The following is a 24,189-nucleotide window of genomic DNA, read 5'->3' on the forward strand; positions in this document are numbered from 1 at the left end:
AGACACAATGGACCTCCTCGAACATTGTAAACTTCTTCGTCAGAACGGCTCGATGAAATCTAAGATACCACTATCTACACGATTGTTTCAAGCTATAAATAGACCATTTGAGCTTGCATATTTTACGCTCTTATCCATTGACCACGAAACCAACTAGCTGATCCCTATAGATCTCCTCATATAGTTTTATATTGAGAAAAGCAGTCTTAACATCCATTCGATATAATTCCAAATCAAACTTTGTAATAATGGCCAGAATTTGGCTAATTGAGGAAAACCTCATAACCGGTGAGAAAGTTTTTTCATAGTTTATGCCCTCATGTTGGGTACAATCCTTCGCCACAAGGCGAGCTTTATGCCTTTTTATTGACCCGTCCGCCTCGCGTTTGACTTTTAGAACCCATTTGTTCCCAATTGCTTTTCGTCCTGGCAGTAGGTCTACTAGATTCCAGATCTAATTAGTCCTTATTGACTCCAACTCATCGTCCATTGCTTTTATCCACTCATCTTTAGCAAAAGATGAGAGAGCCTCTTCAACTGTTCTAAGCTCCTCAGCATCATGCAGAGCAACCATGAAAGCTTCCTCTTCAATTTCAAAACGATGACAGAAAATATTTCCATATTGGCTTCTACGTAGTTGAGGTTGTTGTAGATCATCCTCTAATGGTGTACTCCCACTAGGTGGTAAGTCACTCCCACTATGCCTATGAGTTTGAGAAATTTCTTCCTCATTCTCTATTGGGTCACTTAGAGCGCCTTCCATTTGATCCATTATTTCATATAGTTCTAAACTTCTATTAACCTCTCCTCTGCTTGGAAATTCATCTTCTATGAATTTTACATCTCATAATTCAAACTCTATCACACTTCCATCAGATTATTCACCTATTAAAACATAGCCCTTAGAATGCTCTGGGTATCTTATAAAGATACATTTTCTTCCTCTAGGGCCTAACTTTCCATACATGTGAGAAGTATCATGAACAAAACCCGTTGAACCCCATGGCCGCCAGTTACTCAAATTAGGTTTCTCACCGATCCAAGCTCCTACGGGTTGGAAGGTACTGACTTTGAGGGCACCCAGTTAAGAATGTAGGCTACAGTCAATAATGCCTAACCCCAATAAGATATCGGCAGGTTTGCTTGTTTCATCATCGACCTAACCATCTCTAGCATTGTACGATTCCTCCTTTCTGCCACACTATTCTGTTGCGGTGTGCTTGGCATCGTCAATTGCCTCTTAATTTCTTTCTCATCACAGAGTCTTTTAAATTGCTCAGATAGATACTCACGACCATGATCGGTTCTAAGAGTTTTAATACTCTTGTCTAATTGATTCTCAACCATACTGATATACTGTCTAAAACAATCCAAAGCTTCAGACTTATGGCAGATGAAATAGATAAAACCAAATCATGAGAAATTATCTATAAATGTAATGAAGTAGACACCACTATGTCTTGTCCTCACGCTCATTGGACCACAAATATTAGAGTGGACTAGTTGCAACGGAAATGATGCCCGAGTGGCTTTTCCAAATGGTTTTCTCTTAGACTTTCCAATTAAATAATATTCACATGTAGGCAAGAAGACCTTAGCGAGATTGCCTATAAGGCCTTCTCTAACTAACCTAATCATCCTATCTTGCCCAATATGGCCAAGCCTAGCATGCCATATAAGTGAATCAACATTATCAGATGAAGTCAAATAAATAACTAAATTATCAACTTCAGAAAAATTCAAATCCAATATCATAAAAGCATCAGAAATAAAACTACATCTATAATAACTTGTTCTCAAATAAAATAAAACACTATTATTCTCAAAAACAAAATGGAAACCAAGTCTTATTAAAACTACCAATAAGATCTTGACCATGCTGCTTAAAATAGTAAAGCGCACATAACGATCCTTTTTGAGCCAATTTTCATAGGCATCAAAATCTCTCTTGTGTTGTTCGGTATCTTCTTTCGGAGGCTTAACCAGCGAATGTGTCAAGGTCTCCAAGACCTCTTGTTCATCCAAGATATATTGGATCTTGTGATGTCATATGTCATAATTATCCTCGTTCAGTTTCTCCCCCTTATTCAAATTAGCAATAATGCACTTTGATGCCATCTCACTACAAAATTGCGCCATACAGAAATATCATACACACATTCTAGGAATTTGCCACGTCAATCTAAGTCAAAAATTAAAAATAACTTGTGACATGTCGCTAGATCGAAAATTCGCTAAGCTTCCTAATCATCTCCAATGCCACAATATCTAGTCATTAGTTCTTTAACCTAGTTTTTGAGCAAATTATGTATTGGAGGAAAAATAATTCTTCAACTCCATCATACCATACTCTCACTTTCTAAAATGGATAGCACCTTAAGGATCTGCCATTAACAGCCCTAATAAGGATCTTCCAAGCTGTTCACAATCACGGAAACCATGGATTCTGTTGATTGATTTTCCATAATTGCTATTAATGGCCCTAATAAGAACTGTTGCTCTCAGTGACTAGCCCAAAAGACTATTTTTATGGCCATAGTAAAAACTATCGTTGTTAGTGACAAACTTAGTCCTAGATCTTAGTAACCTTTTGGGCCGGTCACTAACAGCAACAATTCTTATTAGGGCCATAAAAATAGCCTTTTGGACCAGTCACTGAGAGCAACAATTTTTACTAGGGCGATCAGACCGGCTTTCGTTCTATGCCAATATCCGTTTCTATGCACTCTAAGCCAACATGTGAAAAAAAAACATTTATAGCCAAAAATTGAGTGCAATAACATATTTCTAAGCATTTATTCAAAAATAATACCAAAGCATTAACATCAAATATAATCGCATACAAGAATATTGTGCAATATAAACAAGCCCAACAATTTCTTAATAATATACATGCGCATAAAACAAAAGCCCATAAACAATTCCAAGCATTTAAAGAAATTAATCAATTTAAATACAATAAAGGAATTAATCATCAATTCAAATCTAAATGCGCATAAATTAAGCATTTTACCAAATATAAATGCTAATAATTTAACAATATTTAAATAAATAAATATTGCTTGCTCATACAATTTATCTATAATAGCCTAATGATTAAGGCTCTCAATAACTAATAAGAGAGCCAAATAAACGTCTATGCATTTTTCTTACCACATATGGTTATATAAATAAAAGACAGGTTATAAAATGCATTAATGGTCAACCCAATGGTAGTCACTCAAATTTGGCAGTAAATTGAATGAGTTAAAATCCATATAAGTTGCATATGCCATTTAAAAATGGATATTATTAGAGCATTTAATACAATTGAAAACTATTCAATGTTAAAACATTTGCCTAGCAGCCTAATGGCTGCCAGGCTAAAATCTTTTGTGCAAGGGTTGGGGTTCGAGCCCTCACGCCTCCTCATGCCAACATTTCCAATTTTGCATTATAAAGAGAAAAATTCGGCTGGGCTTCTTTAAAAGAATATTCTGGGCTATGGTTTAACTAAACAGAAATGGGCTTTGACACAAAAAAAAAAAAGAACTGAGTAGGGTTCCTAGCAGCCCAAATCAAACAAAATCCATTTTTTTTATCAAAACTCCTGCTTTCTCTTCCGATTGTGTAAGTCGGAAACACGTTCAGCAGACAGATCAGAAAAGAGTTTTCACGAAGGGTTGGGCTTTCCTTGCACAAACAAGGCCTTCTGAAATGTTGTGATAACATAAAAGTGCCATACATATAGCGTCCAATCCAGTTTTCCACGAGCAAAGAACTAAGCAACCAAAGAATTACAACTGATTTTTTTTCTTCAGCCGCCTTTTTTTTTAACAAAAAAAAATGCCTTGCAAATCCGGCAGCAAAGATTAAAAAGAAAAATCAATTGCAATAGTGTAAACATGGAATCATTAGAGAAAAATTTTCGTGTAAATATCTCAATACCCAAAGAACACGAAAACAACCCAAATAGCTGTGATACCAATATTAAAGACTATATATACAAATGAATAACACATCAAAAATTTGTATACCTCACAATCGCGAAAATTTGATACTCCAGAGGTTGTTTCATGTATTCCAATATTTGAGCCTCCATAATTTCTAACTCGGTGAAGAACGCACAACAAGAGTAACGTTCTAAATTCCACAGCCTGAATTTTCCAACAAAAGAGAACACAATAGAATTTTTTTTTTAATGATTTGGTGCAGTTAAAACTAGGGAGGAGGGGGGCCTTATATAGGCCCCCAAAACCATAACTGATGGCCGGATTAAATCCGGCTATCAATGGCCATTTTTGGCCTTTTTGCCCAAAGGCAAAACGACATGTAAGCCGGGCGTTACTGCCAAGCCATAATAAGGGGGAGCGCCCAATGAGGGTGCCTTTCCTTTATTACACTAGGTATGTATCGTCTGGCCATATACTATATACTGGTAAATACGGTATTCTGAAAACTATATATCAATTTATCTAAAAGTGTGTATTAGGTCGCTGTAAGCTTATAGTATGTATTTGGAAGCCGACAAGTGTATATCATCTAGCCATAAAGTCTGTACTAGTAAACATCATATTCTCTAAACTATATAACAGTTTTGGAATGCTGAAAGAATGTTTGGAATGCTGGATAACAGTTTTGTCAGGTCTGTATAACTTGGTCATGTACTTGTATTTGTAAGTACTATATTTTGGAAACTATGTATCAATTGATCTAGAAGTGTGTATTGAGTCGCTAAATGATTATTTTGCTAGGTGTATATCACTTGACCATACGTGAATACTATATTTTTGACGTCTTCACAAAGAAGTAGATTCACAGGAGGAGAAAAAAACTTCGAAATGAGAGGCCTCAGAGGAAGAAAAGAGAATGTGGGTGGACGACCCTTTTCACGCACGTGATTATTTTTGCTTCTTTGTTTTTTTTTTTTAAGTTATAGAACTAACAGACTCTATTAGTAGGAGGAATCCTATTTCGATTTGACTTTTGAGTTCTCTTTAAGACAAAGAAAATATGGCAAAATAGAAAATTTGTCTTATAGGATATTTTCTGATGTATGCACTAGAGGATTTTTTGTTGGGCAGGTACCATGGCCATGTTGCATTCCGTGACTTGGGTCATTGCTCAAACTGGCTCCAATGAGAAAATATTCTTTGTTAACATGAGACCATCGCTTCTTAGGTTGATAGTCTATCCACGAAACTCTTTTTCCTTCTTTTTTTTTTTTTTGATACATTGAAGGGGTTAGGAGCTCGGCCACGACCTAACAAACTGGCCACCCAAAGCATCTGCCTGGGCGAAAGTATTCAAATGAGAAGGGAAATCATTAAACAGCAGTCAGTACTCAGTAGGAATCATTTTTAGCAGCACACCCACCTCACCATTCACCTACTTGATTGGCTTCATGCAAACATGAGATGCATAAAAGCTTCGCAGAGATGAAGACAAAACTTGAGTAATCATGGAGCATCAGAGAAGAAGAATGGTTCAGGCCAATGGCTGCAGTGATCCAATCTTTATGACCGCATTGGCCGGGATCCCCCTCGAGCCAAATGGAGGTATAGAACTGGCCCTTAACCGCAGACAAGCTATTTCTACAGTCTACACCTTCCCAAACTGTACCAAGCCCTGAGAAATCTCTGATGACATTAACCAACACCAGCTTTACCATGTTCCTCGAACGACCCATACATAAAAATCAACCTTCACCGTTCCCTCAGTGGGGGCATGCCAGGAGACCAAAAATGGACCCAGAGGATGAAGAGCTCGGAGAGTTAAAGGCTTCCGAGTGTATAGAATCGGATACAAGATTAATTTAGCTGTTAACCATCAAGAAACTTTGAAGGGAGGGAGGGATTGCCCACAAATTCTACTGCAAGGAGATGCCAATACCTGCTGCAATGCCCACAAAGTCTACTTCTTGGTATTGGAGCTCCGGTTGTTGCTTCCCCAGGTCACCAGCACGAACTCGGCACCATATATGAGAAACCTGACGCCTGATCTTAGAAGCAGACCAAGTAGGCGTATAACAAATCCAACCATCAAAGCAATATCTCTTGTTTACCATCCTTGACCAAGGAGATTTTGGATGCAAGACAAGGTTTCCTGCTGCTTTTACCATTAAAGATGACATGGAGCTGAATGACTAGACCTCCACTTGATCTGAGGTTGACAGAGATGATCCGAAGAAACCAAATGCATATTTCTTCACTGGTGTAGAACCGCCACCCCTAAGAAAATTCTTAAGCATACTTTCAAGCTTCTCAAGGAGCTTCACTGGATTACTTCTACCTGCTGAAGGTAATTCCTTCTTCTATTTCCATGCTTGTAACCGGCCCTCCACCCTATCAATCAGTTGGTGGGAATCATGAAAGTGGAGGCCTTTGTTGCCAGAGGAGAATCCAATTAACTCCAGGGTTCGGTTTCAATCTGAATTCCTTGCATTCTGCTTATCTTCCTCCATCTAGCCGTAGGGACTGATGGACTGACTAGACAGCACATAAAAGATTCGTGTATCAGGATTCAGGAATCATATCAGGCAACCACATTACAAAGAAGAGTAGTCCCTCATAGCAGTGCTCAGACAAAAGATATATAAAGAAATCGTTGAGCACAAAATTTATATAGAAGGGAGTGTTGTTTTATGCACCAATATCGAGTGCAAGCATCTAACAGACCTCAATAGAAGTATGCAAAGACTGGAGGTTACAAGTACCGATATAACAGTTTTATAAGCTTTACTCAATCAGAACAGGGCATGAGGCTTATTTGCTCATACTAAGGGACATCAACAAAAATATTCGAATGTGTGTATAGCATATGAAATTCAAATTAGTGTCAATACCATACATGAAGAAGGATCCCTAACAGAAAACAACAATAGTTAGTTTCTCATAATGGTGAGAACCTCTACTCCTAGCTAATTAAAAAGAAAGAATCATTGTAGAACTCTCCACACATATACGGATTGAATAAACTCAACAAGATGGCAGCCTTCCACTTTCAAAAAGAAAACACCTGGCTATCTGATGACCAGTGCCTCCCAAGAGTTAAAAATTTTCAAGGGATTTTATCTAGAACGGAATGCTTTGATGGGATCTGGCTGACATCCAGCTTCAGAATGACCACTAGAATGCCATACGACCAGCAAGTCTGCTTTCAGATATCCTTCTGTCTATGGCTGCATCAATAGAGTTCATCTGTAAAATCAGTAGCACCAACAAAGCAATTAGATAGGTACTGTGATCGGTGCCTATTCAACAGATTAGAATGATTTTTTCAAGCTCATTATCTAACTAATGCAAGAGGTAGCAAATTTGCTGGCAGAATGAAAGCTGACCTGTACAAAACTTTCGTCGCACACCGTGATCAAAAACAGATAACAAGATATGCTATGAATTGACAAAAGCTTGCCGGCATATATTCTTGTACCACCCAAACCCCCACGCTTGTTAAGAAGCAATAGGGAGAATGAATACCAAAATAAATAATAAAAACTGCAATTAAAGCACAATACATACACATTTTCGCATGGCCGTTGATAGGTTGCGAAGGCCCGAGTCATTTGCAGCACAAGCTTGTCAGATTTGTAACACTAACTAGAAGCAAAAATAACATAAAATACCTACTGGACCTTGATACCTCAACAATGGCAGTTTGCAAGCAAAGCAGAGGATGGGAATAAAAGATCAAACAAATTTCCCATCAACCACACGTTTAAACAACAATATGGAAAGACCATTTGGCCAATATTCATAAATTGCAAAGGGCTTTACTACTTACTACTTATTTTACAGACTAAATGCTCTAATCATTTCATTGTAGTACCTAGATTGGCATAAACAAATCACAGAAGTACCTTATAGTAGTACCAAAGAAAACCTCGGAAAGCAATAATAAATTGTCTATCCATCCAATTGCAACTGCAAACCATTTTGCACATCCATCAGAACGAATAAACAAATGACATTTATAACTTACCTGGCTAGTTTCATCATGCACCTGATACTTTGGCAGAGACATTCTCCTTTCCTCCTGGACAGCGTGCATATATTAGAAACAATCATAAAGTAATACATAATATTATAGCCTTGAATGATAGGAATAAAAACAAAAGTCAACCAGAAACTAATATAAGTGAAAAAGCTAACCATGGACATTGCCTCATCATCCCAAACCAAGTATACTTCGTTAGTAGCTGGTTGGGTGGCAGGGCCTTTATTAGATATCACAGGCGGAGGGCCAATCGAGGGCCCACCTGTGTTAGGCCCAGAAGCGTACATATGTGAAACTGTGTAGGGCGCACCACCTAGAGCAAGGGAAGACAAAGCATAATTAGCCACATCAGTAAGGATGTAATCTAGCTTCACAGATACCTGAAGATTTCTGGAGCACAGGAGTTATAATTCAGGGTTATAAATACTAGTGAGGTGGCGAGCCACCCCACTGTCCCAAGTGTCGGGACAAGGCACCATCCCAACTGTCAGAATAGGAATGCACATCCACCATCCCACATGTCAGTACCACGTTTCCATGAAAATATCAGGATAGCCCTGTTCCTTAGTATTTAAACCTTAAGTTACATAGCATCACCCTTTATGTACAGAAGAGATCAAGGACTTCCATAGGTCGTAAAAAGTGAGACAAAATATCACATATCAAAATAATTTACAAACTTTCTGGAACATAACCACAACATTTGAAGGGTTGATGAATATATACTATGGAAGCATTAACAATGCAGTTAACAGGGATTCTAACTTGCATAAATGCCGATGAATCAGTCATAGCATTCATTACATCAAATATATTTGACATGTGAGATAAACATTTCAAGAATATTAATGAAAGTTTGCATATTTCCCAATACATCAGCTGGGAAAAAGCAAACATGACGATGTCAAGGCACAAGCCTAGATCATGTGCCTTACTGTTTAACCATAGACTCATAATTTTAACGAAGAAAAGAACTTCATGAATAAAAATGCAGAGAGAACAGTTAACAGCAGAACCATTCCATGAGCAATTCTTCACCTTACTCTGTCATGCCATTCCTCGATCTCAATTATTATCCTATGTATAAAAGAATTCCTCATCTTCAAACAGTCTATAATTATTTGAAATGCAAGCCTCCATTTGACCAAGTGGACTGTGATGAACCACAAAATACTTTCTCTGAGGGTCTATGGTACAGTTACAATCATTAAAGATTACACACAATGGTTATCATCAAACATGGATATCATTTCAAACAGATTATTTTTATGTTTATTTTTTTTTCCTTTGGGCCAAACAAAAGTTCAAACCATCATGAACTAAATTCCTACAGCCGTTCAATCTATGAAAAGTTCACTATTTTTCTCAGCCCACAATTTCCATTAACAGCATATTTGAAATTATCTTCATAGCAAATTAATGCACTTCACGGATTTTCTTCAGCATAAAAAATACTCAATAAAAGTAGGGGGAACTTCAGATTGGAAAAGCAAAATTTTCAGAGAATTCCTAGCACGTAAGGAATTCGTGACTAAGCCTATGCTATCATCCATAATTTCTACACCATGAGGAAAAAGCTGCATACAATTATGACAACCTCATCAGCAATGTTAAAATCCTACCAAATCAAAAAGATACAATGGAGTTTGATTGAGTTCACTTCAGAGAGTAACATAACAACATCAAGATGACCTACGATCACCTGATAAAAGAGCAAGTCTTGATGACAGAAGGGTGTAGTATCTCATGCATAAAGCTGTTAAATCATTGGAACCCTTCTTTATCACAAACTGGTATAGAAAATGATATGATGATTATTTAGAGTCTAAGAAGTGACTAATGCATCAGACATCTGATGAGGAAACTTGACTTATACCTACTTTGCTTTTAAATACAATCTGCCACTTGCCACCTTCTCAACCTGATATTGAAAGCTAAAACATCCATGGGCATCATGAGGGGATTTTTCATTGAGAAGTGATCAGGTTTCTGAATCAACTGCATAAGTACCGTTCAGAGCTTGTTTTAAAGATCAATGAGTGCTTTATAGTGTGGCTTGAATGCATTGTATCCGCTCTTCATTCATATGACTGCAATCAACTCGAGTACCGCTCCCTTGCAACTCTATAAATGCTCAATGCTCCATGTCCAATTCATCCAGATCAATTACATCACCACGACAAATAGTAGAAAAGCAACTGCCAAAACTAAATTTTTCATCAACCCAGAATTAAAGATGTTAACATTTTACTCCTTACAAGTCCATCATGCCTCTTACACCATTACAAGTTCATCACACTAACTAGCACATACGTTCTTCAGATAAATGTCACAAACTCCACACAATTTGGCAAAGAAGACTTTTTAAGGCGATCCATTCCATGCTATCATCATCATGAATTATGTACTACTAAGAGTGTCCTCCCATACGCAGACTACAAAGATAGGACACAAGATCTCGCTATAGCTCATCTCAATAAAGCATCAAGTGCAAATGGAAAATGCCAATTTCTACATGCTCCCATCTCCAGACAAGAAATGTCTTTTACATTGAAAAGAATATATTTTCATTGTCAACACATATATGATCGAAAATCTTTTTCATGAAAATTTTTGACTTACAAGATACAAATCCAAATAGTACTCTCGATGCTCTTCAATATAAAGTTATTTATGACATAAGAATAAAATTTATATCCAATTCTTGAAACAAGGTAACCATATGCCAATTTCACATTGCTAATCCTACAAGGGTATGCTTGGGAGCATGGAAAAGACTTTTGAAAACTAACTTTTTGGGAAAATTGAGCTTCTCACCTGTCCAGATGGCGGGAAATTAAAGTAATATAGAAGTAGGTTTCCAACTTAGCTAGATATTTTTCCCCTTTTTCCTTGGAAAACTTTTTACAGAAGTAGGTTTTCCAAATTTGCAAGTTTTTCTCCTTTTCGTTGGAAAACCTTTTCATTTCCTTTTGCTTTTCCACATTTTAACAAACTCCATACAACCAACCAAACCCTTATTTCGTAGATAAAAGATGCCATTTTCTAGTGCTCCATGATCACATCTCCAAGCAGAAAAGAAAATCCTTCAGTATCTATGATAAACAATCCATTTGGGACATCTTTTACCACACAGAACCAAAGGACCATTAACTTGTCTGACCCTAAAGACAGATACTTCTCTTCTAGCCACAACAGCAGCAATGGCTTCGATGAAATAGTACTATAATCCAACTGCATATATTTACTTCAACCAACATTTGGCACTATAGAAATTGAAGTTCCTCAGATAACGAATCAGAAGCTATTTCTTCAGGAACACAAAGCATACCAACATAAGATGCCATTTGTCTAGGATATGACGGCCAATGAAATGTTGGATATAATGCCCTAAGAAAGCCATCTAAGATGCCTGTGTAGAGATAAAAATGGGAATAAGCAAGACTGTGGATGCAGAATTTTCAAGTCAGGCTGGACCTAAAAGTTAGGACCCAATAGATTCCAGGCTGGTTGGGCAACTGTTTGCACAAACCAAGCCTGACCTAGAGACCAAACCTATTAAATAACATTACACACACTACATGTGTATATATGAATACATGTATATATGTATTGTGTTAAATTTATACAAGATATCCTATGAATCCATCAATTTTTTATGCATGGCCAAGGTCACAAATACCCAGACAAAAGATAAAATCCAAACCCCTAGACTCCATTTTCTATCTTTATATCGAGTCCCTTACTCTGGTTTACTGCTCTTGCCTCACAGCATCAAAGACTTCACTTTGCTACTCTTCTTGCTGGCCTTGACCTCTTGCCTTCTTCTCTACTCCACTTGACATTGATGACATTATCCCCTCTGATGATTTGTGGAAAACTAGGGACCCTCCCATCTATTGATCTGTGATGGCCTTAGCCTCTTCTTCCTTGATCCTTAGTGGTCTCAGCCTCCTCACCTTGCCGTATGAGATAACCTTTGCAAGGCATAAATCAGATCATTTTTCTTTATCGTGCATATTCAGGTGTTATTTATAGTAGAATGAGATGGCTGGTGTGGATAAATACATAATAATTATATAGGCATTTTTTAAAAAAATAGGTTTTTTTAGATAATTGAGTGAAAGCTAAACTTCTAGCTATCTGTTCCTTCAAAAAGTCACAACTAGGGATGATGATAGGAGACCCATGTATATGACTATCAATTACATATGAAGACTATAAGATGGTAAAAACCTTTCTCAGTTGCTTGAGTAGAAATTTCATATCAACATTTAGACATTACATATCCATTGATAGGAGGACCTGATAAATTTGATTAAAATCACACTGCCAGCACAATCTGTGTTTTCATTAAGTGATAATGTATGTATCTGTTGACTTGAGGGATCCGTGTGAATCAATATAGGCTATTGTCAGTTTCCTGGTCGGGCCGCATAGATCAACATAAAATTTATATCTAGCAGTCTATTAGGAGTACATATCTTTTATAAAAGAAAAGGCGAGATGTCCAACAAAGAATCCACTATCCAACCAAGAAGAAATATTGATTTGGGTAAATATGAATTTTTATTAGATAACACAATCCAGCTTGTGACTTGCCTAGACAGTTCTATAAATTATTTTAGCAAAATGTATTGTTGGAGAAGGGGTTTTTCTGAAGTCTAAACAAACCATAAACCCCAATGAATGAATGTATCAGTTTTGTTCTAGACAGTTTTACCGATTTTCATCATGTAGACGGTTGCAAGTAATTGGATATAGTGGAGGGATGCAAGTGCAAATAGTTGAACCATCACATGATACGCATAATAGTTGGGGACAATGTTGTAGTACCACTTTGAAAACTCAAGGGACTCAAAAGATGGGACAGGTTCGGTCAAGTGTTAATTGATAGCATACCTTATAGCACACCTAAAGTTGTTTTGGCTTATTATGAAATTTGCGTTCCATTTATATCAAAATCCTACAATGACACACAAAGGCAAACTCATTGGACTACCATGGAGGGCTGTATAGCTGCTAACAGAATCTATTTATTAGACAAGAGATCATGAGATTTGTTTGGGCCCTCATTTGAAGCACCTCACTTGTGTGTATTACAGGGCTGTGCATCTCAATCCTAATCACATCCCTTCTCTTGATCCTAACTAGATTAGAAATGGAATGCAGCTGTCAACTCAAATATTGTTCCTCACTCCTAATAAAATTAGCAGGGGAGTAAGCTTATAGGGATCAAACCTCCTCTCTCCTCTAGTTCTCTATTTAGCTCTCTCCTCTCTTTTGTTCTATCTTGAAATTCTTTAGTTCTAAGTCTCAGAGAAAGCCTAAAAGGCAGTTGCCTGGGTGAAGCAAATCCAATCAAGAATCTAATCGCAATAAAGGAATTAGAGACCATGACCCTTCACTCCGAAAATGAAGTTGCTGAGATCATCATCAACATATGTTGAACGGACATATGTTGAACGGACAAAAGCTGTTAGATAAAACCCCTTATTCTTGTAAGTGATTTTCTACAAGAAATTTTTGCATGCAATTGGTTGGTTGATCTTAGGTGACTTGTTTCAAGCTGAAGATTTTGTGAAATTGCTCTTACAAACATCAATAGTTAAGTGAGAAAACAATACACATAAAAATTCCATGTTTGTTTTTTATTAAGACTCTCCACAGGTAATCTTGAGTGGCTAAATGCAGGCCTGTCCTCCCCTCTAAACTATACTAAAATATGTTATGTGCAATGCACATGGTATTTAGATGGACATATTCCCAAGTGGAGCTTCAAACATCGCTTGGGAGTTTGCTTTTGATAGTAGTTATACACCCTCTTAATGAGAATCGCATAACTTTGTATTTACTTAAAAGAATGGAAGACTAAAAGGAAAAGAAGCACATAAGATATACCTTCTATCACATCTACTCCATATAATTTTGATTGGTGTGATTATAGGGATTGTCCATCAAATGCGAAACAAAAGTGTGAATTGCACATGCCAAATATTAGTATAAACATAACAACTTTAACAATTCTACTTCAAGAGAAGGATATTTGTAAATATCCAAAAGATTACCTTCGTATATTTCCATCAACATATCATGATAATAAGGTAAAATTGTTTCAAAAATGTTTATTATCTTGTAGTTGTATGTTTATAACAATTCTACTTCAAGATAAGGATATTTGTAAATATTCAAAAAGATTACCTTCGTATATTTCCATCAACATATCATGATAATAAGGTAAAATTGTTTCATAAATGTTTACTATCTTGTAGTTGTATGTTTATAATAAAGAATATGTTTGCTATATATTTATCCCATTATTTGCTTGATACTTCTTGATTTTTATTATCTTACAAAATCCCCAAAAATATTAGACTCAATGCCTAGTGTTTCCTTACAAAATTGCCAAGAGGTACTTCAAACTAACAAAGGCATGATACATAACACTTTTCACAATTGTGAAATCAATTATATAGAAGTCTATCAAACTGATATGAAATTTAAAAGCAAAGATACTAGAAAAGATATTGCATCCATAATCCTGTATGGAAAATCATATAACTTTACAAAACTAAGTAATATATGATGGCATAAAATAGTTAATCAAGATACACTCACAAGTCAGGTAGATTAGTTGATCAAAACATTTACATTGACAAACAGAATGAAACCTAGAATCAGTTAAAGAAATCATCAAAATCAAGAAATATATATCTAGTATTTCTAACCTTTCAATTCATTGTACGGTCACCAATAAGATGTTTAAGAATCTCATGTTATTTAAGAACCTCAATTACAAAATTTGATCATCAAAAAATATTATTAGCATATGAATCATGACATTGGATCTTGCACGTGACCATAGCACAACAACAATAACAAGCAGGCAGCAATAAAAGAAAAAAAAATCATTTTAAAAGTAAAATATCTTATATATGGCGCTCAACATATAACGATGGCTAATAATATCTGCTGATGCTGCCAATAAGAATAAGTGCCAACTGAGATGAACAACCTTTTAGTTATTAGAAATCTGCCAGCAATTTTTTGAAGCTGATATTCATTAGGATTAGTAACAGAAGCATTTCAATAAATCTGATATTAGGGGAGGGTAAACTGTGCAATCAGATACTATCAAACAAAATTACCAGACTCTGCAGAAATATACATGTATTAAAAACGATAATGTATTTTTTTACCTTGATTGCTTTGGGCAGGGTATCCACTTGTTGCAGGGGTGTTGGATATAGAATTCATGTCAGCTGCACCCTTGTATACTGTGGGAGAGCTTGATGCAATTGTTGCAGGCAGTGTACTTGCCAGAAAAGGGGAACTTCGGGCAGGTATACTACTAGTACTAGTGATAGGAAACAATGGTTGGGATACTGAAGGCGGTGTGGAAGATGGCAAACCAGGTGGACCAACTTGGAATGATGACTGAAGTCCAGGAGCAGTAGTGGATGTCAAAGGAGTCACATTCTGAATAGGAAACAAGGGTTGTGGTGGCAGTACTGTCGGTGCAGAAGGAATTGGAATTGGTGGCTGTGGTGGATACCAAGACTGTGCCCGAGGTGGAGCTGGCCAACTAGGACGCTGCATCGGCAATGCCGGATTGTAACTAGTCAAAAAGATGCAATTGAAATGTAAGAACATGTGTAACATCAACAAAAAAAAGGACAGAAGGAAAAAAGGCAGGCTGATCCATAAACATTCATGAAAATAGAAGGAAAGTACTCTCTTTAAATAAGCAACAGATAATGAGGTCATACACTGGTGGCACTGCACCATAAGTTGGTGCTGCTGGAAATCCAACACCTAAAGGCCCAGGTAACACACCACTGACAGGTAAATTAGATGGTACTTCCACTTTGGCTACCTTTGCTGAGGTTTCCTCATCTGCATGGTAACAAATGGTCAAGTCAAGAAAAACAGAGTGGGGTGCAGGGGGCATATAAGCAAGTTTTATACCTCATTAGGTCTTCATAAGCAAATCATTAACTATAGATGTGGATAAAAAAAACATTTTTTACAAATTAAGGGAATATGTCTAAGTAAAGAGAATATGTCTAACTTATACTGCACAGATAACCAGATGCAATAAACTGGAAGATAAATATTTTAACAACATTCTGAACACAATTCATTGAACTGCTCTGGATTGCAAGGGCACAATATTAAACAAAAGACACAGGAACTTCATAAATTTCAGGTGTTGCAGTCAAAGCCTTTTCTTAACCTGTTCTCATGAGACTAAAGTTTATACTCAGATCAGATAGCCTCTAGATTGACAAATTCACAAAAAACAGGTGAAAGCTTCCTGAGCTGTCCAAAACATTCAACTGGATGCAACATCGATAGCCTTCTCAATAGGATAGGTAATTCTCGTTTTAGTATAAAAAAAGGAAAAATACAATAGATACATCTGCCTAAATTTATATCTGAGGAACAAGGCGCCTTTCTTCAAGGAAGGCAAATTCTGCAATTGTTCAAAAATGGAATCCACTCACATATACACAAAAGGAAAAAGATGTTATGCATGCATTAGTTAACAAATGAATTCCAATAAGATAAGTAATTGTATTTAACCAACTTGCATGTGATTCAATTATTTCTCATCTTTCTATATACTTTTTCAACTGCTTAGCAGTTTAATGATCTATTTAACGTAAAAAACTTTGTAAGCATTTAAGGATTGGAAAGCATTTAATAACCATTTAAACATTTTAAGCACCTTGCTATCACCAACGTAAGATATAGTTTAGTTGTATCATTTATGCATATAATGAAACCATACCAGAGGAAAGCCATCACTTTTTAGACCTCTCCGAGGCACTGCCATGAAGTGTATGGTATCTTGAGAATTAAGACGGTAAGTAATGAATCGAATGACAGAATCAAGAATAACATGGGTACTTGAACCGCCTAAATAATCAATTGAATGCATATAACATCTTAAAGCCCAACACTTGAACACTACCACAAATTGGAAACCTTGGAGATTCAAGCAACACTATTGCAAACTCTTTGAATGTTCCATCAACTTGCATAAGGCACTTCCAACATTAGAAGAGATGAACCTTGAGCGCTGTCCAATTTCAACCAACCAATAATGATCATGGAAGAAAATTGCTCTCTCTTAGAAAAGAAGGGATCTCTCTGTCGAGAGGCCATAAAAATAGATCCAGCACAAAATCATGAATTCCATACTTGACATGCATGACTGATCCATTCTCAATATAATTGTGGATGAACATATAGACAAATCAGGCTGCAGGCATTCAAGCAGAGACAACTTATTCGAAGCAAATGAAAAGACGGATTTCATCTGACTAAAATTATGGCAGTAAAGCTAGACGGATTTCTCCCACATTGCCTTAATAAGCCTGTTAAACTAGGTCCTCTCCATCACTTTTAGAATATGAACACACTTAGGTCAAAACAGCCTGTTAGCCCGACCTGAGGATGACCAAATGAGATTTGAAAACCTAGTTCGGTCAATACGAGTAAGGCAACTAGAAAGGGAAGAAAAGGAAAGGGCGGGGAGAGGGAGACCTTGATACAGCATTTCATCCTTGTCCTTCACAACCACCATACTGTTCCTCTCCTCCCTAGTAACACCCTCGCCTCCACCTCCAACATTACCTTCCAATTGTCAAAAGCCATCATGCCTCCCATCTAATCCCAACCAAACCCAGAACCTTAGCAAGCCATGAATTCGACTGTTAAAAAGTCCAGAATCGGGGAGCAGCACATCGGAGACTGGGAGGGGGCAAAAGAGGCAAAGGGCCCAGGGTGAGAGGTTGGGTGATGGGAGTACATGGGCCTATTCCAATCAGTAGTCAGCATCATACATGTTGCTGCTCAAACCCACTTAAATACAGCATGGGCTGCCATACACCGTACTTAGCACAATATGGTCAAAATACACCAACATAGTTCATATGCCATGACACATCAGCTGGCATGGACACCAACATGACCCCTAAGGCAGATAAGGGAATAGAGTTTTTTTCTTATAAAATTCTCATTACATCTAAAATTATTCTTAAATTAGAATTTTTTAAAATTCTAATTGTATTATAAACTGGATCCGACTCAAATTAACACAAGTTTGTCTAACATACATTTTCATCTTCTTGACTAACTATTATTCAAGTTACATTTATGTTGAGCATTTCAAATCTGACAAAAACTTAACCTTGTTCGAACTTAATTAACTAAACCTATTATGCCCATCCCTTATGAATCTATAATAAAAATTGACCATAATGAATGCAGCACCATGAATGCTTTAAGTGTAAGTTAACTAGCATGCCACTCAACAGATTTCAATAAAAATTAGTACTTTCGAGCATGTAAAATAACTTATGTTTTCATAGAAATTTATAAAGGATTATTGTTCGTACCAAATAGCTTTATCTCAAACATTTATTTGCAGTGGAAATTGAAGTTGCTCACAAACTTCAGGAATTTTGCTCAATAAATAACCAGATCAATGAATTCTTTTCATCAATGTTTATAGTAGTCATCCAACATTGCCGGATAAAGGACTTTAACAAAATAAGCATCAACTTTATAACTTAGGGTTTTTTTTCATAAATACCCTTCTAAAAATTCAAATTGGCGTGAATATCCTTTTAAAATTTATATTTATTTCTGTACCTGCATAAAACACTGTTTTTGCACAAATGCCCTAATATAACGATTCTTCTAATACCATTAATGAAAAGCATATTTATTTTAATTAAAAATAAAATAAAATTTTGAAATTACTTTTTTGTCTCCATCGCGATTTGCTCGCGATCGCAATCGCCTTCTTCCCCCGGCTATCATGGTCGCGATCCTTCTTCCCCCTATTGCGATCGTGATCCTATCGCGATTGCCTCCTTCCCCCCCGCGCGGTCGTGATCCTTCTTTCCCCCGCTATTGCGATTGCGATCATGCTCGCGATCGCGATCTTGCTCGCGATCCCGCCTGCTCGTAGTAGCGATCGCGATCCCGTTGGCAATCGGGCTCGCGGTAGCGATAGCGATCCCGTTGGCAATCGGGCTCACGGTAGCGATCGCGACCCCGTTGGCAATCGGGCTCGCGGTAGCGATCGCAATCCCACTGGCAATCGGGCTCGCAAACACCTACTTTGCCAGCAATGCCCTATGATCCCTGAAACAGCAGCATTCGACGATAAAAAAAAATCCTCGCTACTTCCAAATCTCTTCTCTCCCGAATCTAGTCGTGGACTCGATCGATCTTCTAAATCTCTCCTCTCTATTTATATCTTGGCTGCAGAAGCTAGTCCGGAGATCAATCGCCAGACTCCAGATAGTGTTCATCTTAAAGAGGTATTTCAATGTCATCTTATGATGTACTAATTCATCCTACTTGTGTAGAAGCATAAATGCATGACTCTAGCGGCTATAACAGTAATTAATAAATGTGAAATTCTGAAGGCTATAATATTAACTAATAAATACAGAATTTGAAGGTTATTACATTAATTAATGTGTTTAAATTCTTTCCATCTACTAGATTTTTTTTTGCATATATACCCTCCTAAATATGTAAAATTGCATGACTATTCTTATAAAGTTGCTATTTGCTTGTATACCCTTATAAATGTTTCTTTTTACAATCTATCCATTAAGGATATTTTAGTCATTTTAATTTGAAACCGTTAATTTTTTAATGGCGTCAGATGGCGTGGATACATGTGCAAAAACAAGGATAAAAAAGGGTAGAATAGCAAAACAAGTGTTTTATGAGGGTATACATGCAAATATCAATTTTGTGGGAGGAAGGGTATTCATGCAAAATTCGATATTTAGGAAAGTATTCATGCAAAAAACCCTATAACTTAACATCGTTGTCAGGATCCCATAACAGCTCATACCTATCTTCAAGGGTAGAGGGGATATGCCTAAGAAAAATAGACAGACAATTATGATATCTGTATATACAAAATAAAACAAGAACACAAATTATAAGCACTCATGCAAAGGTTAATTAGATTTGCGATACCATGATTAATAAATGCAAAGCCATATGCTTATGGATCGCAAGAAAAATATGCAAAGGAAATGGCAAAAAAAATCTTGCACCAACACCTAAAAAAGGAAGCAATTGGTATATTTATTTATCAGCAGAAAGCAAGCAAGCAGGCGTTACCTTCTCCATAATGAGCTGCTAAGATTTCAGGAGGAATTCCTTGCATTCCAAAAATCTCAATATCTGTTGATTCTCTATCCGGTTTAGCATTAGGAACTCTGGAAAAAGGAAATTTAAAATATGAAGCATCAACTGTAGTTGAAACTAGGACATAAGTAACTCATACAATAAAACCAAAATCATGATTAACACAAAAATAAATCCATTATCATAAATTCAACATTTTCTCAAAAAATTTAAACCATTAAAATCACATAGTTTTCATGGTTCAAAATTCAAATGGAAAACATTAGGGAACAAGAGAACCACATAACAACATACGAAAAGTTGATGAAGCATAGATCTTTAACTAAACCAAAAACTTTTGCAATACAATCTAATGTCTTCGTGTATTTTGTTGCTTAACCTTTTAGAGATACCATAAAATCCATAATTACTTTATTGGAATTGATCCAACTATATGATGTAACACTCAATGCTAGCTTTCCAATATCAGATGCATATGGAAAATGAGCAAAAAGAGAATCAAAATTAGTTGACATCACCAAATGACTATATTTCAATTAGCAATGAAGCATCAATCTCTGGTGCGCATTTTGCTGGAGCATGACTACATTGAATAAGTCACGTGATTAGGGTTTGTTAAACAAACAAGCTGTTTGTGTATAGCTGAGGTTCAGCTCGAAATTCAACTGGATTTTGGCTTGTTATGCTAGTAAACAAGCTGAACACAAGTTGGAAATATAATTGAGCTAAACACAAGCTATGCTAGGTCACTCTTTGTGCATCTCAATATAACACAAAATATAAAAATAAGTAATATTTATTTTCATTGTTATAAACAAAATTTATCTTTAAAATTTACTAATAATAATAACTTTTGTTTAAATAAGCATCCACAATAATCATTATAGCCATCAGATCAAGATCTAATAACTTAAATGTAATAAATCTTTTTTAACTCACTGGTGCCATGAATCCCTAATTTCATGAACCACTCTTCCAAGATGGTTATGGCGCCTCTCCTTTCCCTTTCGTTCTTACTCTTGATTCACTTTTTATATTCATTATGGTGCCTCACCACTCCATTCTCTTCACCTTATCCTCTTCACCTTATCCTCTCGCCATCTTCTCTCAAATCCTAAAAGCCCGTCCATAATACCAATGCCTCAAGCCTCAAAGGTGTTTAACTCCCTCTTCTCCTTGAAGACAATAATGATGACCAAAGTGAGGTTGAAAACAATATTTAGGGGGGAAATTGGCCATCATGACTATTGATGATGATAGGACTTCTAAAGCCGACATCCAGTCAATCTAGTGAGTTAACAAATTTGGGCTCCTTGAGCTTATTCTAGCAAATCTAACAAGGCATCAAGCTGACTCTGAGCTAGCTTGATTATAAATGAACCAAGCTCAAGTTAGGCACCTTGTCTCATAACTAGCTTGAGTGAGCTTGAACTAATACTAGCTCGGTCAAATTCTGCTCAGTTACACCCCTATATTTACTGTTGTTCCAATGTCCTTAGCTCACATTCCACTACAACATCCTTGGATGGTCAAACATGACTCAAGTTGAAGCACTCAAGACTAGAACAACGGATGATATTAAGAAAAGATAGAATATTGGAACACTATCCAATGTTGAGACATGTTTGGCAACCCAAACAAGCTCTAGGATGAGCCAATATGTAGTCGAAGCAATTAATGGGACCAAATTTTTAGAGCTTCAAGGTTGTTGGTTACTTGTTTTCAATTTAATAAGTTTTGATTTCAGTTTTTAGTTGTTATTTTCTGTAGTGAGACTCAAAGATGAGCAATCCATTCCTCTTGAGTGTTCGTAAAAGTCTTTCCCCCTCCTTTCTTTCTCCAAGACATCAAAGGGAAGGTGCTACTAAATAGCATTTTCTAAATAAGTTGATGTGTTTTAAGCAGGTTTTCCCATTTATTAAGTCCAATGTGGTGTATGAAAGAGAAGTTGTTTGCTGACCAAACAGATTGAAGTCTTCTTCTCTTCTCTTGAGCATAGTGGCTCATCTTTCTTCCTGTTTGTCCTAAAATCTGCAAAAATTTCCTCACTCCTCTCCACTTTTCTCTCTTTCCACATAGATTTTTTAATCCTTGGGGATTCTGTTGCGGCAGTTTGTGGTTGAATTGATTTCATTTTCAGGTCTTAAATTACTATAGCCCAGTATAACCCTAAATCTAGTGCTATTTTCAAGGGACTATATCAAGGTTGGTATTAGAACCATCCATCCAGCAGATCATGCTTCAAGTTGACAATTGTGCCTTGATTGACAAGAGATCCAAAACAACCACTTATTAAATCTCTGCTAAATATCGACAAAAAGCTTCCTCAAATAGAAACATGTGTTACAGACTCTTGCATACTAAACTCATCCCACACGTTTTACTCTATGCTTATATCCCAGCATTATTATCCAGATAGTAAAGCCAGTTTAACTGGTTAAACAGTGTTGTAGCCTCACGTATTATCATGCAATATGAAAGAAAGTTCGCTGCCATTTTCATCAATCATTCTGATTATGATGTTAATTTTTTTAAAGCTTTTACCAATCCATGATAATACAAATATAATAGAAAAAATATTCTATCCATGATCAGTAAGAAAAGTAAGTGATAATTAAAAAAAGCAAGGTGTCCCAGCATAAGATCGAAAGATGCAGCAAGAAAGGCCCCCTCCACCTCCCCCTCCCCCATCAGAAAGAAAAGGAAAAAGAAGAAGAAGAAGAAGTAGTAGTAGTTATCATGCAATATGAAGAAAGTTCTCTGCTATTTCCATCAACCATTCTGATGAGATGTTAGAACTTTTTTACCAATCCATGACAATACAAATATAATAGCAAAAACATTCTATCCATGATCAGAAAGAAAAGTAAGTGATAATTAAAAAAAAGAAGCAAAGTCTCTCAGCATAAGATCAAAAGATGCAACAAGAAAGCCCCCCTCCCCAAGGAGAAGGAAAACAACACAGCACGACATGCACAAAACGAAGCACCGTCCGTGTTCTGCAACATAGGGGTAAAATTTGAGGCAACCCTCGGCAGTTTGGTTCATCTATATTGGGTTGGTATAATTAACATCACCATAAAAGCTACAAGATCAAGCTTGAATCAAAGAACATCAAAAACTTGTTGTCCAGCTTGGGTTCTTCTTTTTCTCTTGCGGAACTTTGTATGCGCTTGAGGACATTAAAAATACCAAATCCAATGAAAAACACTAGTTTCTGACCCAGTAGAAACTTTTCAACAAGAAAAACACACATCACCAACAATCCGTTTAGATCATCACCTATCAATTTCCAGGCAGCCCGCCACTAATAGCTCAATAAACCAAAAAAAAAAAAATCGAAGATATAGAACAAGATCGAGAGAAAATGCAGGGGGGGTTTCTTTCTCCTTACTTCGTGACAGTCTCCTTGTGGACCTGGAGAACGTGGATAGACATCCCCCCGGCGGTGGAGAGCTTCTTGTGGCAAACGTGGCACTTGAAGTGTTTCGCCTTCTGGTGCTGCACCAGGATCTTCTCGTCGTCAAATTCCCGGTCGCAGTAGTAGCACCATACCTTCGACGTCCTCTTCTTCTTCTTCCCCATCCCCTCTCCTCCCCAAAAGACGATCGAACTTTAGGATTAGGGTTAGGGTTTCTCCCCTCCGTCTTCTCCTTCCTTCGATCCCGACGCCGGAGAGAGGGCGAGGGTTACGATTAGGGTTAGGGTTTTGGATATCGCCTCCTCGAGCCGATCTGGAGAGGAGAGCCGAGCGGACCTTTGTTTCTCGCCCTCGACGCGGCGAGCGTTTTTATTATAGCGGTCTTGGTATATTGACAGACACCCACGCACAGAAACATACCAATAAGAAGATGACAACTCATCACGTAGTTGTCCGCACGTGCTGCCATTTCCGGGTCGAATTTTTCCTAGGCGGATTCGAATACAAATCCTGATGAACCCGCAAAGGATTAAAACGTCTCGGATTCGGGTACAGGAGTCTTTTTCGGAATACAAATATGGACCCGGATTTTGCCCCCCCCCCAC

The 24,189-nt window shown here is 37.0% G+C and overlaps 1 protein-coding gene across 6 annotated transcripts; it reads right to left on the reverse strand.

Annotated features, from left to right (window-relative positions):
• Positions 1–6,766: 6,766 nt before the first annotated feature.
• On the reverse strand, positions 6,767–23,936 carry LOC103721085 (protein SUPPRESSOR OF FRI 4-like). Of its 6 annotated transcripts, XM_039124623.1 has the most exons (8): positions 23,558–23,936; positions 20,137–20,234; positions 15,744–15,870; positions 15,174–15,592; positions 8,130–8,287; positions 7,981–8,013; positions 7,838–7,901; positions 6,767–7,178 (listed from the first exon to the last, which is right to left on the reverse strand). In XM_039124623.1, the coding sequence occupies exons 1-7, from the start codon at positions 23,746–23,748 to the stop codon at positions 7,884–7,886; spliced, it is 1,044 nt and encodes a 347-aa protein (XP_038980551.1). In that variant the 5' UTR covers positions 23,749–23,936; the 3' UTR covers positions 6,767–7,178; positions 7,838–7,883. The 6 variants fall into 6 exon arrangements, 5 of the variants coding, with proteins under 5 accessions (XP_038980551.1, XP_038980544.1, XP_038980542.1 ...); XR_005511012.1 differs by having other exon boundaries at positions 7,319–8,013; XM_039124616.1 differs by having other exon boundaries at positions 6,767–7,901.
• Between the last annotated feature and the right edge of the window lie 253 nt (positions 23,937–24,189).

The sequence above is a fragment of the Phoenix dactylifera genome, chromosome 1 (assembly GCF_009389715.1).
Source record: "Phoenix dactylifera cultivar Barhee BC4 chromosome 1, palm_55x_up_171113_PBpolish2nd_filt_p, whole genome shotgun sequence".
Classification (NCBI taxonomy): Eukaryota; Viridiplantae; Streptophyta; class Magnoliopsida; order Arecales; family Arecaceae; genus Phoenix; species Phoenix dactylifera.

What these genes read in the sequence shown, in the direction of transcription:
- LOC103721085 (XM_039124598.1), bottom strand. Translation starts at nt 23,748, where the DNA reads ATGGGGAAGAAGAAGAAGAGGACGTCGAAGGTATGGTGCTACTACTGC. An exon ending in AGCAGCTCATTATGGAGAAG is followed by an intron (nt 15,871 to 20,136) that starts GTAACGCCTGCT and finishes GTTACCATGCAG; the next exon opens with ATGAGGAAACCTCAGCAAAG. An exon ending in CCCTGCCCAAAGCAATCAAG is followed by an intron (nt 8,288 to 15,173) that starts GTAAAAAAATAC and finishes CCCTTGCTCTAG; the next exon opens with GTGGTGCGCCCTACACAGTT.